This window comes from Chaetura pelagica, unplaced genomic scaffold (genome assembly GCF_000747805.2).
Source record: "Chaetura pelagica isolate M959 unplaced genomic scaffold, ChaPel_1.0 scaffold506, whole genome shotgun sequence".
Taxonomy (NCBI): domain Eukaryota; kingdom Metazoa; phylum Chordata; class Aves; order Apodiformes; family Apodidae; genus Chaetura; species Chaetura pelagica.
The window spans coordinates 148898-164867 of record NW_009953578.1 but is presented as its reverse complement, the minus strand read 5'-3'; the positions used below and the strand labels follow the sequence as shown (position 1 = coordinate 164867).

At 58.4% G+C, this 15970-nt stretch overlaps 1 protein-coding gene across 1 annotated transcript in view; it reads right to left on the bottom strand.

The window, feature by feature from the left end:
• Positions 1 to 389: 389 nt before the first annotated feature.
• ATP8B3 (ATPase, aminophospholipid transporter, class I, type 8B, member 3) overlaps positions 390 to 15970 on the bottom strand; it is a 21564-nt gene continuing 5983 nt past the window's right edge. Inside the window, exons 6-26 of the mRNA XM_009999719.1 lie at positions 14892 to 14962; positions 14267 to 14349; positions 13306 to 13464; positions 12554 to 12642; positions 11522 to 11715; positions 11077 to 11285; positions 9407 to 9441; positions 9018 to 9174; positions 8253 to 8441; positions 7678 to 7790; positions 7158 to 7322; positions 6782 to 6893; positions 6432 to 6507; positions 5844 to 5982; positions 5142 to 5409; positions 4461 to 4684; positions 3134 to 3217; positions 2589 to 2828; positions 1661 to 1799; positions 1260 to 1397; positions 390 to 664 (exon numbers count right to left, since the gene is read on the bottom strand). Coding sequence (XP_009998021.1) covers positions 390 to 664; positions 1260 to 1397; positions 1661 to 1799; positions 2589 to 2828; positions 3134 to 3217; positions 4461 to 4684; positions 5142 to 5409; positions 5844 to 5982; positions 6432 to 6507; positions 6782 to 6893; positions 7158 to 7322; positions 7678 to 7790; positions 8253 to 8441; positions 9018 to 9174; positions 9407 to 9441; positions 11077 to 11285; positions 11522 to 11715; positions 12554 to 12642; positions 13306 to 13464; positions 14267 to 14349; positions 14892 to 14962 — 3159 coding nt within the window. The remainder of the gene's footprint in view (positions 665 to 1259; positions 1398 to 1660; positions 1800 to 2588; positions 2829 to 3133; positions 3218 to 4460; positions 4685 to 5141; positions 5410 to 5843; positions 5983 to 6431; positions 6508 to 6781; positions 6894 to 7157; positions 7323 to 7677; positions 7791 to 8252; positions 8442 to 9017; positions 9175 to 9406; positions 9442 to 11076; positions 11286 to 11521; positions 11716 to 12553; positions 12643 to 13305; positions 13465 to 14266; positions 14350 to 14891; positions 14963 to 15970) is intronic.

Genomic DNA, 15970 nt, shown 5'->3' with positions numbered 1-15970 from the left:
CCAGGAACTCCAACCTGACGTTCCTCTTTTCATACAAATCAGAGACTCACAGACTAGTTTGGGTTGGAAGAGACCCTAAAGACCATCTAGTTCCAAATCCTTGGACAGGTTGGATGGGACTTGGAGCAACCTGGTCTGGTGGGAGGTGTCCCTGCCCATGCAGGGGGTGGGACTGGATGATCTTTCAGGTCCCTTCCAACCCATGACTTGAAGATGTGTTCCCTGCAGGTTTTTCTTCTCCAGCCAACCCCCTTGCAGCTGCCCAAGCTTTCAAACCACCCAGAGCTGATGCCATGACTGTCCAGGAGGGGAGGGATACAGCTGGTCCCACACCTTGACATCCCCTTCCCCGTCCCAGCGCGGCGGGAGGTCGATGCCAACGGGGGCAGCTACCAGGAGGTCTTGGGGAGGGGAGACAAAGCCGGGGTCATCTCTGGGTGCAGAGGAGGTGGGGCAGGGCAGCGGGGGGTCCCCCTGGCACGCAGACTGTCCCCCCGGGTGATGAGCCCCCCGTAGCCCTCCTGGTGGGAGAAGGCGTAGCTGGAGCGGCGGCGGAAGGAGCCGCGGGGGACATGGGCGACCAACTCCACCGAGGGCTGGGGGTCCCGCCGGGCCTGCAGGCAGATCTTCTGCAAGGAGATGAGGAGATCAGGGCTGTGGCCACCTCTCAGGGAAGGTCTCAACCCAAAGGGGGAGGCACAGGGAGAGCAAGGGTGGGACCTGCTGAGACACGGTTTGTCTGGCGTCTCCACCGCGGGCTGAGCGGGTGGGAGGGGTTGTGCAAGGTGAGGGTGCCCGTGGGGGTCTTGAAAGCTGCTGAGGCTCTAGGGAACCATCTGGGACCTCTTTGTGCCACCAGCAAGGTATGAGCCACAAGCCAGATGGCAGTGAGCTCTATCCAGGCTGGGCTGGTAACAAGCCCTGCACCAGACCTGCTTCCTAAGCAGCAGCTTCAGGGAGCCCTGGAGGCCAGTTCCTGGCTGCAGCCAAAAGCAGGTGCTCTCCAGGAGCTGGATCAGCTCTCTTGCCTCAGGACCTCCTGTCTGGCCATGAACTGATTTGGGGAGAGGGCCCTGGAGCCAGACTTGGACTCCAATGTCATAAGAGACCCCCCACCAGCAGAGTGATGCTACCGAGGAGAGGTGACATCCCAGTGCTACAGCCCAGCTGGTGGCTTCCCTGGGGTATCTCAGCCTTCCCACTCCCTGCAGCCCCCTGGGCAGCCCCAGCCCCCTCCCCCCACACCAGCCCCTTCCCACCCCTCACCTGCTGGGTGGTGGTTTTGCCCACGAGGGCGCAGTAGGAGCGGACAGTGAGAGAGGGGATGGTGTTGACCACCAGGGCCAGCAGGACCACGAGCAGGACGTAGGGGTCGGTCAGGGCGTTCTGGCTGGCATCTGGCAACACAAGGAGCTGGTGGGTGATGGAAGGAACGTGGGGAGGACAGAGGGAACAACTGCAGGGGACAGGTCCCCACCCACGAAGGTGTTGAGGGGCCTCAAGGGGAGGTGGCACCCAAGTTGGAGTGAAAAATCAAGACGGAAAGATGAAGGAATATGGACAAGGAGATGATCTAGGGAGGTGGGAAAGTACCAAGGCCAGGCTGAGCTTCCCTGGGTTGGGAAAAGGAGGGACCATGGGGATCCCTGGGGCATCTCACCTGGGAAGCGGAAGATGGCAGGGGCTGCCCTGAAGGCACCAATGCTTTGGGTCAGGAAGGAGAAGAGGCAGAAGAGCAGCAGGCTGGCTGTGACCGTCAGGAAGGACAGCACTGTCCAGAACTTGGTGTCCAGGATGATCTGCAGGAACAAGGGCAGAGCACACAGGGTCTCAGGGAGGTTGTGGAGATGCTCTTCTGTTCAGCCACTTAGTCCCAGATTCCTCTCCTGCCCCGAGAAGGATCATTGACTGGTCATGGAGCTGCTGGGGGTGGTGTCAGAGCTCAGGGCTGCAGTCCCTGAACAGCTGCCCCAGGGTCTGGGTCACAGGATCCCAGCCTGGTTTGGGTTGGAAAGGACCTTGAAGATTACCCAGTCCCAACCCCCCTGCATGGGCAGGGACCCCTCCCACCAGCCCAGGTTGCTCCAAGCCCCATCCAACCTGCCCTTCAACACTGCCAGGGATGGGGCAGCCACAGCTTCCCTGGGCAACCTGGGCCAGGCTCTCAGCCCCCTCACACTCCACAATTCCCTCCTCATGTCTCCCCTCAATCTCCCTCTGCCACTTTTCATCCATCTCCCCTTGTCCTCTCCCTCCCTGCCCTTGTCCCAAGCCCCTCCCCAGCTTTCCTGGAGCCCCTTCAGGCACTGGAAGGTGCTCTAAGGTCTCCCAGGAGCCTTCTCTTCTCCAGGCTGAACCCCCCAACTCTCCCAGCCTGTCCCAGAGCAGAGCTGCTCCAGCCCTTGGATCATCTCTGTGGCCTCCTCTGGACTCTCTCCAGGAGCTCCATGACCTTCTTATGTTGGGGGCTCCAGAACTGGACCCAGCACTGCAGGGGGGTCTCACCAGAGCAAAGAGGGATAATCATCTACGTTGACCTGCTGGCCACGCTTCTGATCAAGGATGGGGAAGAGCAGATCATCACTCACCTCCATGAGGACTGACAGCAATGCTGATGTGGCCACTGTGACAGAGAAGGACTCGTAGTCACCAACAACCTTGGTGCCAACGTGGTCCTGGAAGGCCCAGAGTGCAATGTAGAAGCTGGCAAGTGAGGTGCTGGCCCCGTGCAGGAAGGTGACACCAAACACTCGGTAGTTGAAGAGCTCGTCCTGCTGCCCGACCACGTAGAGCTCAGGGAACTCCAGGCTCTTCTTGGCACTCACATCCTGCCAGGAGGGCACCAGCCATCACCCTCCCCACCCACGCTGGGGAGAACTGGGCCACCCCACCCAGCACTCCCTTCTGGAGAGCTGCAGTGGTGGGTCCCTCCACCCACTTGCTCTGGGGTGATGGGGAGCAGAGGCACCCCCAGGACCAGTGCTGGTCTCCAGACGCCCAGGGAGCTGCTCAGTGCCAGGTCCCAGCACAAAGAGCCATGGAGATGGGGAACAACAGCCACTGGGCTGCTCCACAGCCAGCAGGGATGTGGCCTTCAGGCACAGGGGCTGGATGGAGCCTGGGGAGCCCATACCTGCTCCAGAAGACCCACGGCCAGCACAGGGTAGGCAGTGTAGAAGATGTTGTAGAGAGCCAGGAACCAGCCCTCGTACAGCGGCTGGAAGGGAGGAGGAAGCAGCTGTGAGCTCAGGGGGGCTTTGGAAAGACTCAGGAAGGACATCCAGGCACTAGGGGAGAGTCCAGGAGACTCCAATCCAAGCTGTGGGGAAGTCCCCATGGACTTGCCCCAGGGCCTGCCATGGTAGGTGGGCTTTGGGGCTGTGCTGCAGGTGGAGGGGGGAGGCTGGAGCCACACAGTGGGGGGGGTGTCAAGTCACACTGGTGGCACAAAACCTCCCAGTTTGGAGGAAACCAGCTCAATGCACGTGGGATCTTTCCCTGGGTCTGTCCAAGACACAGGTGACTGGTCACCAGTGACATTCCTTAGGGATCAGCACTGGGGCCCATTCTCTTTAGGATCTTCATCAATGGACAAGGGGATTGAGGACCCCCTCAGTCAGTTTGCAGGTGACATCAACTTGGGCAGCAGTGTTGACCTGCTTAGGACCAGGGCAGGGATTGTTCCCCTGTGCTGGGCACTAGTGGGGCCACACCTGGAATCCTGGGGTCAGTTCTGGGCCCCTCAGCACAGGAAGGACATGGAGGGGCTGGAGCGTGTCCAGGGAAGGGCAGTGGGGCTGGGGAAGGGGCTGGAGCACAAGTGTGAGCAGGAGCAGCTGAGGGAGCTGGGGGTTCAGCCTGGAGACAAGGAGCTGAGGGGAGACCTGCTGGCTCTGCAGCTGCTGAGAGGAGGTTGGAGCCAGGGGGGTCGGGCTCTGCTCCCCAGGAACAAGGGATGGGACAAGAGGAAATGGCCTCAAGTTGTGCCAGGGGAGATTTGGATTGGATCTTGGGAACAATTCCTTCCCAAAAGGTTTTTCAGGCCCTGGCCCAGGCTGCCCAGGGCAGGGGAGGAGTCCCCATTCCTGGAGGGGTTTCAAAGCCTGTAGATGTGGTGCTGAGGGACATGGGGCAGGGGTGGCCTTGGCAGGGCTGGGGTAGTGATTGCACTTGATGATCTTAAGGTTCTTTTCCAACCAAAACGATTTGATGATTCTATGATTCTTCAAGGACATCCCAAATCTCCCCAGGGTCCTTTTCCTGATCCAGCCCAGTGGAAAGCAGATACCCAGGCTTTGCACCTCCAAAACTTGGGCATCCCAACACCAAGGCAAGGGGACCCCAGGGCAGCGCGGTGGGACGTGCGAGCCCCACCGGAACCGGACAGGAGCCCCTCCTGGGACCTGCCCCAGGTGTGCAAACCTCCACGGGCTGGAAGTGACCCCCCCCTCCCCTCTCACCTGGGCTGTGAACCCGCTGTGGAAAGCGAACCAGAGCTGGGCCATCAGGCCAGCAAAGGTCTTGTAGAAGAAGTAGCGGAGGAACTTGCAGACCCGCAGGTAGGACCAGCGGCCGTGGACGAGCAGGAGGCGCTGGGGGAAGGAGAACTGGGCCAGGGCGTCGTGGCTGCACTGCACAGCCTGCAGCCCCTCCTGCCCGCTGATGCCCACCCCCACGTCAGCAGCTGTGGAGGCAGGAGAGTGGGGAGGGCTGGGGAGGAGGTGTCTGAGGAGCTTGAGCTCCTGGTGTGATTGTCCCCGGGTTGGGAAGCAGAGGGTGAATGGGGGGGGCAAAGGGATGGAGCCCCTTCCAGCAGGTGGTTGGGCTTGAGGAGTGTGGCCCCAGGTCAGGGCTGCTGGAGGGGGACAGGGACATCTCTGCCAGCTGCCCAGGTTGAGGCTACAAGTTTTGTCAAGGTTCAGCCCTGCTGCCAAAGCCCAGAGGTCTACCCTGCTCCTGGGCTGAGCCTGGACCTCTCCCTCCCCTCCTGGCACAGCAATGGGGAGAACTGGTCTGGGGGTTCCAGCTCCTCACCTCAAAAGGAGAGGGCGAAGGGGTGAAGGTGGCAGATGGGACACTGCTCCCCCCACCAGCAAGGTGCTTCTCCAAAGCCCACCCTGCCCCCTGCCCCAAAGCCTCACTTTTGATCATGTTGACATCGTTGGCCCCATCCCCAATGGCCAAGGTGATGGCCTTCTTGTGCTTCTTCACCAGCTGCACCATCAGGGCTTTCTGCTTGGGGGTCACTCTGCAGCAGATCACTGCCTGGCAGCTGGTGGCCAAGTCCACAAAGGCCTTCTCCACCAGCCTGCCCTGCTCCTGCGAGTCCGTGGCCCTGCAGCCATCCAGCCACCCCCACAGCCACCCCTTCTTCTCCTTCAGCACCTCTCCCGTCTGGAGGATCTGGTCCTTAGGGGAGAGCACACACATGGTTGGGACCTCACCCATCACCCACGTAGTGTGAGAGCCCCCAAACTCCTCCAAGATGCTCTTAAATCTGAGAGGTGTTACAAACGTGACCCCAGTTTTCTTCAACTTCATCACTCAGCAAGTGCTGTGAGCAGACCAGTATGTCCCAGTATGACCAGAGGAGCATGTGGTTACCCACCAGCCTGCATCATCCCAGAAGATGGGTCAGGCATCTCCAACACCCAATTATCAGTTCTCCCCCTCTCCACTTTCCATTCCCCAGCCCAAAAATGGGCTTTTCCCACCCCTCAGGCAGGAGGAACATCTCATATTCCATGTGCTGGTGCCACCAGACCTCTGATAGCACCAGGGCAGAAACAGGGATCTGCCAGTGCAGGCAGGAAGCAGGGAAGACCAACCCAGTGCCACCTTACCAGGAAGTCCCCATTGATGATCAGGGCTCTCTTCTTGTGGGATGAAGCCTTGGGGCTCTGCTGGGAGACGTGGTCACCACACGGGACCTCCCTGCTCACCCAGTTGTTGTTGCTCACCCAGTGAGCCTGGAGGATCTCACTGTGGAAGGAAGGAAGGGGTGGTGGGAGCTGAGCTGGGGACACTGGACACACTACCCAGCTTCATCTGAGAACTACAGTTGGTCTTTGCCACCTCAGAGCTCTGGGGAGATGGGGCTGGTGGGAGTGGTGGGAACAGGAGGGGACAGAGAGGGAGCCCCAGGGGCTCGTTGATCCCAAAAATCAGCCTCTGTCCCTGTGGTTTAGAGGTGGAGAAGCAGCTTAAGCACTTTCTGGTCAAAGCTTGGCAAGGAGGAGGACATTGTCAGGGCAGAACCAGATGGGGAAGCCTGGAAAAGCATCAGGAGATGAGGTCTGTGGACATCCAGGGTGGGGCAGGGAAGGAGAAGCATCTCTGGCAGAATCAAGACCTGCCCACTCTGCACAGACACCTCGGGGGTCTTCAGTGGGGACAACAGTGTTCTGAACCAGGAGGTCACAGCTCCTCACCTGATCTCCTTCTCCTCCAGGATCTCCATGTCATCTGTCAGCAGTTTGCAGGCATAGCCAATGTTCACTGCAGTCTCTGCAACACCAGGTGGCAACAGCTGATGCCCCCACCCCAACCCAGGGCAGCCCCCAGGTCCAAAAGCCCTCAGTGGGCAGCAGCTCCAGCTTGGTGCCACCACACAGGTGGCTTCCCCTGCTCAGTTCCCCCATGGTGACATGATCTGTGGGACACCCTCTTGGGTTAAATGAGAGGAAGAGCAGAACCTGGTTGTTGGCCACTCCCAGGGTCCCATATCTCTGGTTCCTGGCTAGGGGAGAAGCTGGTGGGACCTGGGGTTGCCTCCACTGACCTTGTTTGTCTCCTGTCAGCACCCACACTTTGATGTTGCCCAGTTTCAGCCTTTGGATGGTCTCAGGGACCCCATCTTGCAACTTGTCCTCAATGGCCGTGGCCCCGAGCAGCTGGAAGGAGCACAAGTGGGTGTTGTGACACGGGGCAGGGCAGGGTGTGGAGGTGGGAATGACCCCTGGCTCCAACCCGAGCTCCTTGCCCACGGGTGGGCACCACCTGACAGATGTCTTCTGCAGTGTCCCCTGGCAAGTGCCACAGAGTCACCCCAGGGGGTGGGCAGTGGGTTCACTTCACCCCCCTCCTCCCAGGGAGCCAAACCCCACAGCCCAGCTCCCTGTGGAACCAGTTCCTCCTGCAGCCCAGCCCCACCCCACCTGCAGGTTCTGCTCCATCTCCTCGTACAGCTTGTCCAGCTCCTGTGCCCGGCCCTGCAGCAGGACACTGGCCTCCTGGTGCCTTCTGCTCCACACACCATACTCAGCCTCGCTCACCTCCTTGCTGGCCAAGCACAAAGTCCTCAGTGTCTCCTCTGCAAAGCGCTGCAGAGACAAGAGGTCAGGTCTCCCTTCCCTCCAGCAGGGTGACTCTGCCAGGGCAGATCCAGAGACACACACCAGGATCTGAGGGTCCCCCTCTGGGCTCTTCCTCCCTTCCCCACCCTGCAGCCTCCCCGTGGGCATCCCTGCAATGAACTGGTCCCTGCAGAGCCCTGAGGGTGGGGTTGATGCCCTCTGAGCCCCTGCCCCATGGGCAGGCAAGGTTCTTGGAGCAGAAGGAATCAAAAAGGATGGAAGTTCTGAAGCCAGAGGGGCAGCAAGGGACTCCAGGACACTCAGCCCAAAGGCAGCAGCAGAGGGACCAGCCCTTTCCACCCCAAGCTGGTGTGGAACTCACATCCAGAGCCATCTCGGTGATGGTCTCACGGGGTCCTCTCCTCTGCAGCCTCTCCAGGATGACCGTGTCAGCCCCCTTGGTGTAGAGCCGGATGGTGCCCTGGGGGTCCCGCACTGCCAGGGGAGGGAAGGACAGTTTAGGCAGCTATGGGGGTGGCTCCCACTCCTGGCTGTCCCCACGGGGTGGCCCTGCTGCAGGAGGCACCCCAGGGAACATCGGGGCATTCTGCCCCAGCTCTGCGCCACCAGGATCACCCCTCCTCTGACACCCTGGTTTCCTCACTCTCTCTTGGCTGCTCCAACCCTTCTCATCTCCAACCCTTTCCATCTCCAATCCTTCTCAGCTCCAACCTCTCAGCTCCAACCCTTCTCAGCCCCAGCCCTTCTCATCTCCAACCCTTCTCAGCCCCAACCTTTCTCAGCTGCCTTCACCAAGTGTCAGTAAAACCACAGGGATGATCAGGACAAACCTTGGTGCCAGCTGCAGTCCATGGTGGCCATCCCAGAGCCACCCCTGGCATGGAAGGGACCCCCCCTGCTCCTGCATGGCCCCACGAGACCCCCCAACCTGCCCACCCAGGACAGACATCCTCTTGCGATCGCTGTTGAAGTCCAGCATGGCCAGCACTTGGTAGGTCCTCTTCTGCCCCAGCTCACTGATGGTGATGGTGTCTTGTGTGCGGGCCAGGAAGACATACCCCAAGCTCCTGGCTGCCCACACCAGGGCTTCTTCATCTGGTGAAGCTGCCTGATAAACCAGCTGGTCTGCAGAGGAGGAGTAGAGTTAGACAAAGAGATTCACAACCAAGCAGCTCTTGGACATCTCAAACAGCCTGTTATTGTCCAGCAACAACATTCTCCATTACACCCTAAAATCCAAGCCACCAGGTGAGGGAAACTCAGTCCTTCTTCAGAGAATCACAGACTGGTTGTGAAGGGACCTCAAGGACCATCTAGTTTGAACCCCTGTGCAGGGACACCTCCCACCAGCCCAGGCTGCTCCAAGCCCCATCCAACCTGCCCTTCAACACTGCCAGGGATGGGGCAGCCACAGCTTCCCTGGGCAACCTGTGACCTCTACTTGTCTCATCTCTTCTGCTCATTCCTCCAGGCGGAAGAAATTCCCAGGCAGGGTTGGATTATCCCCCTTGTGTGTCAGTTCCAACCAATGACCCTTAAAACCAACCCAAGTGGACACATCCAGGACAGTGACACAAAGCAGCCCCTCAAGCCACCTGCTCCCCACCCAGCAGAGCTTTGTTGGGTGATGGAAAAAGCTCCATGGCCTTGAAGGGCAGCTTGACCCTGCTCTGAGAACGTCCACCACCATGGCCAACCCACCATCCTTCTCCTCCACCATGACAGTGTGGCAGAGGGCCAGCAGCCTCAGGAACTCCCTCAGCACGGGGTCACGGTCCTGCTGGGTGGCTGCCAGCAACGTGGGGTCACAAAACTCCAACTTCTTCTCCCCGTGGTGGCTCCAGGTGGAGCTCAACCCCTGCAAGAAACACAGGCAGGAGCCCGGGCTGGAGGTGCTGCTGGTTGAGAAACCTGCTTGCCTTGTCCCTGAGCAGCAGCTGAGGACTGGCCAGCTCAGCCCAAGGAGCCCATGGGACCACAGGGAGCAAGATGTGCTCCACAGGGAGGGGCTGGGCTTGCTGCTGGTGTCACCAGTTGGGCCCTGTAAGGAGCATCTGGCCCCAGTTCCAGGGGAGAGGGGAGTTACTCACCCGTGGCTCTTTGCTCTCCTGGCCTGTGCCTGGACCTGCCAAGATAAAACCACCCGTGTTAGCAGGGAGCTGCAGCAGTGTGGCCACCAGGGGCTTCCAACAGCTGCTCCAACAGGGACTTGGTGCTCCTGCTGACCAGAGGCAACATGGGGAGGGTTTTCAGCATCTGCTGGTGCTGGTCATAAGGCTCTGCTAAGGTATCCAGGCTTGACTTCAGGGAATCCCAGCCTGGTTTGGGTTGGAAGGGATTTAAATATCATCCAGATCCAACCCCCTGCATGGGCAGGGACACCTCCCACCAGCCCAGGCTGCTCCAAGCCCCATCCAACCTGCCCTTCAACACTGCCAGGGATGGGGCAGCCACAGCTTCCCTGGGCAACCTGGGCCAGGCTCTCACCACCCTCACACTCCACAATTCCCTCCTCATGTCTCACCTCAATCTCCCTCTGCCACTTTTCATCCATCCCCCCTTGTCCTCTCCCTCCCTGCCCTTGTCCCAAGTCCCTCCCCAGCTTTCCTGGAGCCCCTTCAGGCACTGGAAGCTGCTCTAAGGTCACCCTGGAGCCTTCTCTTCTCCAGGCTGAACACCCCAACCTGACTTGTTTGGCCCTTGAACTGCTCAGACTTTTCAACCCATTTTTAACATTAAACATTCAGGTCTGGATTTTCACCCACGTGTCCTGGGACTTCTCTGCACAGACCAGAGCTCTGCTGCATCACAGAGGTTCAACATGATCCATCAGGCAGGAGAAAATTCCCTTTATTCCCACTTCAAAACTTCGCTGGATGGTTTTTTTTCCCCCTCCTCTTTGCTTTGATCACTGCCCAGTTGTCAGTTTTCTCAGGAAAAAGGAGCTCCAGGCTCAAGTTCTAAACCAACTGCATTTGACTAAGGAAGCACTGAGGCAGCTCCCAGAAGCCAACTGAGATCTTGGGTGAAGAAGAAGAGGAAGGACTTCATCCCCCTCAGGTTTCCAAGGGGAAAAACAAGGAGAATCATTAAAAACATATATACAAGAAGAAATAATAATAATAGTTAAAAATAAAAGGCAAGAGCAGTTAAAAAGAAACACATCAGGAAATGTTCATTTCTTTGCCTTCTCCACAGGTCACCTGAAAGCTTCAGAGTGTCCATGTTTGGAAACCAAGCTGAAGGCTGAGCAGGAAAGGATGCAAAGAAAAGCAAAACCTCCTTGTTTTTTTAATCCCCAAAACTTTCATACCAAATAAAACTCCATGAGCTCCACTGGCCAGTGGCCCTGCCCTGGCCTGGCCACCTGGGCCAGGTTGTTGTTCCCAGTGGGATCCACCTCACAGGTGGTTTTGCCATCAAGGTCTGCTGGGCTCCTAACCCCAGGCTCCCTTTTCCCTCAGGGAAACCCAGGTGGTCTGGGCTGAGTTTGGGGCACGATGCAGCTCCTGAAATTGGGGCACCCATCTGAAGATTCACTGGGAGCACAGGACAAGTGTGACCACAGCTGTGGTGGCCCCTGCAAAGCACTGGTAAGATGGGAGGTGGATTCTTACAGCACCTTCTTGTTTCCATGCTGGACCATGGAGGTCCATCCACATGCCCCAAGCTTCCTAGCAAGCCAGGAGGAATGGAAAGAACCAAATCCAGGTTTCCCTAACTCCTGAGTCTCTACAAAGTTGTTTCCACCAGGAGTTACCATAGATGGTCCCGTTGATGCAGCACTTCTTGAAGCTCATGATGTTCTGTGTCAAGGTGCCAGTCTTGTCTGAGAAGATATATTCAACCTGGCCAAGCTGATCGTTGAGGCTGGTGCTTCTGGCTTTTGCTGGAATGTCCTTGGCAGGATAATACATCTCCAGGTCCCAGTTGATGAAGCAGCTGTTGACCAGGTAGATGAATTCAAACCTAGGGAGGCAGGTAGAAGAAACCTTCCACTGGGCAAGGAGATCACGTTTGGATCATAGAATCATGGAACCATTTGGGTTGGAAAAGACCTTTGAGACCATCAGGTCCAACCATCAACCCAGCCCTGCCAAGGCCACCATGTCCCTCAGCACCACATCTACAGGGCTTTGAAACCCCTCTAAGTGGAAGGAGTGAGGAACTGGTCTCTGGTCACTCACAAGCTCTGTTGTCCTTACGTGATATACATGGACATGGGGATGATGATGCTCAGGAGGATGGTGAAGCCCCAGAAGCTGAAGAAGGCCTGCTGGACAGGAGTGGTGTTCTTGTAGAAAGCAGAGAGGTAACTGTGCTTCTCCTGGAACGTCCTGGCCCAGAACCCAGAGGCAATGGCAAGACACAGCGACGTGACCAACAGCACCAGGAAGATCTGAGGTGGGAAGCCAGGATGAGAAGGTCCCACCACACAGAGCCCACCAGACCCTTCTCTAATGGTTTGTCACACACAAGTGTCAACCTGCTGAAGGTGTCCTTGTGCATGAAGCTGCTCCTCAGAGCTGACCCTGGGCCAGGTGGAGGATCACAGCATGTCCTTCAGTTGGACACATCCCCAACACACCCACAGCAAAATCCAACAACCTTCCCACCCCCCCAGCTGCCTCCACCACCATCTCCTTGGGCAGGGGGTGTCCTGCAGCCTCCCTGCTGAAGTTACCAGCAAGCAGAGCAACACTAGAAACCAACCTGAGCAGTTGATGACACTCAACCACCAGGAAGCTGAACAAGAGCCACCCAACTCCCAGGTGTGACCAGGCTGCTTTGCTTCCCACAGAGGGAAGGCTCCTCCTTCCAGCTCCTCAGTGCTGAGCTACAACCTGCAGGTCCCTCAGCACAAACCACCTCCATGGACCCACATGGTTATGGGTGAGTCCAGCAGGTCAGGAGGGCTTGGAGACCCTGACTACTCCAGCTCCCTGCTTTGAAAGAGGCTGGTCAAAGAGGCTGGGCTGGAGCTGAGGCCTCAGAGGTGCCTGGCTGCAGAGTTCAAGCAACACAACCACCACACAGGCTGCTCCAGACCCAGCAGCTGCCCCTTCCTGGGGACATCTCTTGACATTTGAACACATGAAGCCCAAGATACTTCCATCAAAATATCACAAGCTCAAGACAAACAGCATCACCCAGGCAAGCAGCCTCTCATCAGAAGGCTTGTGAGCAACCGCAGGAGACCAGTGGACCAGGGCAGGAGGTGTTTGCACCACACTCACTATGATCACCAGCCGGTCCATCATGTGGTCTAGCTTGGTTTTCTTCCTCTTGATCTTGCCACAGTTCCTCATAATTTTGGAATCAAATCCTGGATGAGAAACATTTCAGAGGTAAAAGTGCAAGTCCCCAGAAGGTTGAACTGCAGCTCAGTGGTGCTGGTTTCCCCCAGAACAACATCTCCCCACCTAGGAAGGCTTCAGAGGAGCCCACCTCTTGCTCAGTTACTCAAGCCATGGTTGCACAGTTGGAGTAGAGCTTCTCACACCAGATCTTACCCCCTCCTCTACCCAAAGCTCCTCATGGCCAAGCACTCAGCTGCCCTGACCCATCTCTGCAGGAGGCCACAACCTGAAATGGACCCAGGATGGGCAGCAGCAGAAACACAACCCAAGCTGAGCAGGTGTTGGCTACAACCCAACACCCTGGGACAAACTTCCATGGGCTTGGTTTGAGCAAGGAGATCATCCCACTTTGTACCACCTGAGAGTGGGACCAGCCCCTTTTTTTAGACCCAAGTGTTGCACCTCCCAGCTGGGTTGTCTCACGTAGCTGCAAACCCACTGGAGGTGTCCTTGGCTGCTCCTCAGAGCTCACCTGGCCCAGGGGCAGGATCCTGGTGGGACACATCCCCAACACACCCAAAGCAAAACCCAACCCCCTTCCCAACCTCCCCCTGATGCTGGGGCAGCATCAGACCTCCTGGTTTTCTGGCCCAACCCCCCCCCTGCCCTGCCCTGCCCTGGTGTCCCACCTGCATAGATGACCAGCCCGTAGCACAGGCGGGTGTTGCGGACGCGGCAGCCGCGCAGCAGCAGCTTCTGGTTGTCCAGCCCGTGGGTCTGGCCCCTCCAGGCCAGGGTGCCCGTGAAGCTGTGCATGCGGCTGGTGGGCTCCTCACAGCTCACCCGCCCTGCAGAGGGGGGCACCAGTCAGGTGGGGGCTTGGGAGGAAAGCAGAGGAACTGCCCCATCCCTGGAGGTGGGATGGGGCTGGAGCAAACTGGGCTGGTGGGAGGTGGAGGCTCCAGGGAGACCTTAGAGCAGCTTCCAGTGCCTGAAGGGGCTCCAGGAAAGCTGGGGAGGGACTTGGGACAAGGGCAGGGAGGGAGAGGACAAGGGGAGATGGATGAAAACTGGCAGAGGGAGATTGAGGTGAGACATGAGGAGAGAATTGTGGAGTGTGAGGGTGGTGAGAGCCTGGCCCAGGTTGCCCAGGGAAGCTGTGGCTGCCCCATCCCTGGCAGTGTTGAAGGGCAGGTTGGATGGGGCTTGGAGCAGCCTGGGCTGGTGGGAGGTGTCCCTGCCCATGCAGGGGGTGGGACTGGATGAGTTTTAAGGTCCCTTCCAACCCAAACCAAACTGGGACTCTGGTTCTATGAGAAGGTACAAACACAGCTTCCTTCATCCCCAGGGTCTCTAAGAAGAATCCCCTGGAGAACCAAGGAGGAAAATAATCCAGGGTCTGAGCTCAAGTTTGGGAGCCAAACACTTGATTCCAGTGGGCAAATCGATGTCCAGGGCAGGAGGAAGGTGCACAAGCCCAGCAGACCCATCACAGACCCAGCTCTGGGGAAGGACTTTGGTTCCTTGCAGGCAGGAGCCAGGAACCTTGGACTGATGGCACTTGGTGGCTGAGGGGACAGAGGCTTCCCGAGGCTGAACCCACCCCATCCTGGTGGGATGGCCACATCCTCCCCAACCCCAGGGACTCACCATCAAAGGCAGCCATGCTCTCCTCACTCACCAGCTCCTGGTGGGTCACCAGGAGGGCTTGTCTGAACTTCAGGTTCGTTTCCCTGGGAAGAAGAACCAGGGAGAGAAAAATGAGACGACCCTGGAGGTGACAAAGCTCTTCATTCTGCTGCCAGGCCCATGGGACAGAGGTGGCCATTGATTATGGGGTGACTACATGAGTGGTGGTGATGGAAAGCAAGACAGGGACCTGTCACCCCAGAGATGGAGCAGTTATGGAGGGAAAGTCTTGGCCTGGGGACCCTGCCATGAAACCATCCTGCAGGAGGGGTGGGAGGGACAGGAACCACTGTCCTCCTGTGGGCTGGGAGGGAGATGCTGAGAGATGCTCGAGGTCATCAGCTGCTCTGTGAAAGCATCAGAATTGGGTTTTGGACTCCCCCAGATGTCAAAACTTGTGGAATAAAACCTGTTTCTGGGGTGTCTGTAGGTTGAACTGTTGGAGGAACATCCCGTGGCTTCTGCTGGACTTCTCAGGGTGCCCCGAGTGCTGGTGGGTCCCCAAGACTGGAGGTTTATCCATTGGCTGGGATGTCTCTGCCCCTCTCCTCCCATGGCCACCATGGTCCCCAGCCCCTCTTCTCACCCATCAATGTCAGTGGTCTCCACATAGCAGAGGCTGCTGGGCTCTGAGCTGCACAGCAGGAGCATGTCAGCCTGGAGGAGCAGGGAGGGAGAGAGAGGACATGGCTGAAAAATCTGGCCAGGACACCCCAAACCTGCCTGAGCCCCTCCTGGTGACCCCAAACCTGCCTGAGCTCCTCCTGACCTCCCCAAAACCTGGTTGAGACCCTCCTGGCCACCCCTTCTGGCCACCCCAAACCTGCCTGAGCTCCTCCTGGTGACCCCAACCCTGCCTGAGCTCCTCCTGGTGACCCCAACCCTGCCTGAGCTCCTCCTGGTGACCCCAACCCTGCCTGAGCTCCTCCTGGTGACCCCAAACCTGGCTGAACCCCTTCTGGCCACCCCAAACCTGCCTGAGCCCATTCTGGTGACCCCAAACATGCCTGAGCTCCTCTTGGTGACCCTAAACCTGGCTGAGGCCCTCCTGACACCCAAAACCTGGTTCTGGTGACCCCAACCCTGCCTGAGCTCCTCCTGGTGACCCCAACCCTGCCTGAGCTCCTCCTGGTGACCCCAAACCTGGCTGAACCCCTTCTGGCCACCCCAAACCTGCCTGAGCCCATTCTGGTGACCCCAAACATGCCTGAGCTCCTCTTGGTGACCCTAAACCTGGCTGAGGCCCTCCTGACACCCAAAACCTGGTTCAGACCCTCCTGGCCACCCCTTCTGGCCACCCCAAAACTATCTGAGCTCCTCCTGACCCTCCCAAACCTGACTGAGCTCCTTCTGGTGACCCCAAACCTGGCTGAGACCCCCATGGCCATCCCTCCTGACCCCCCCAAACCTGCTTGAACTCCTCCTGGTGACCCCAAACCTGGCTGAGACCCTCCTGGCTACACCTTCTGGCCACCCCAAAACTGTCTGAGCTCCTCCTGACCCTCCCAAACCTGACTGAGCTCCTCCTGGTGACCCCAAACCCGGCTGAGCCCTCCTGATCCCCCACCCCAACCTGCCTGAGCTCCTCCAAACCTGCCTGAGTCCCTCCTGGTGACACCAAACATGGCTGAGACCCCCCCCGCCCCCCCCTCTGCACCCCCCCCA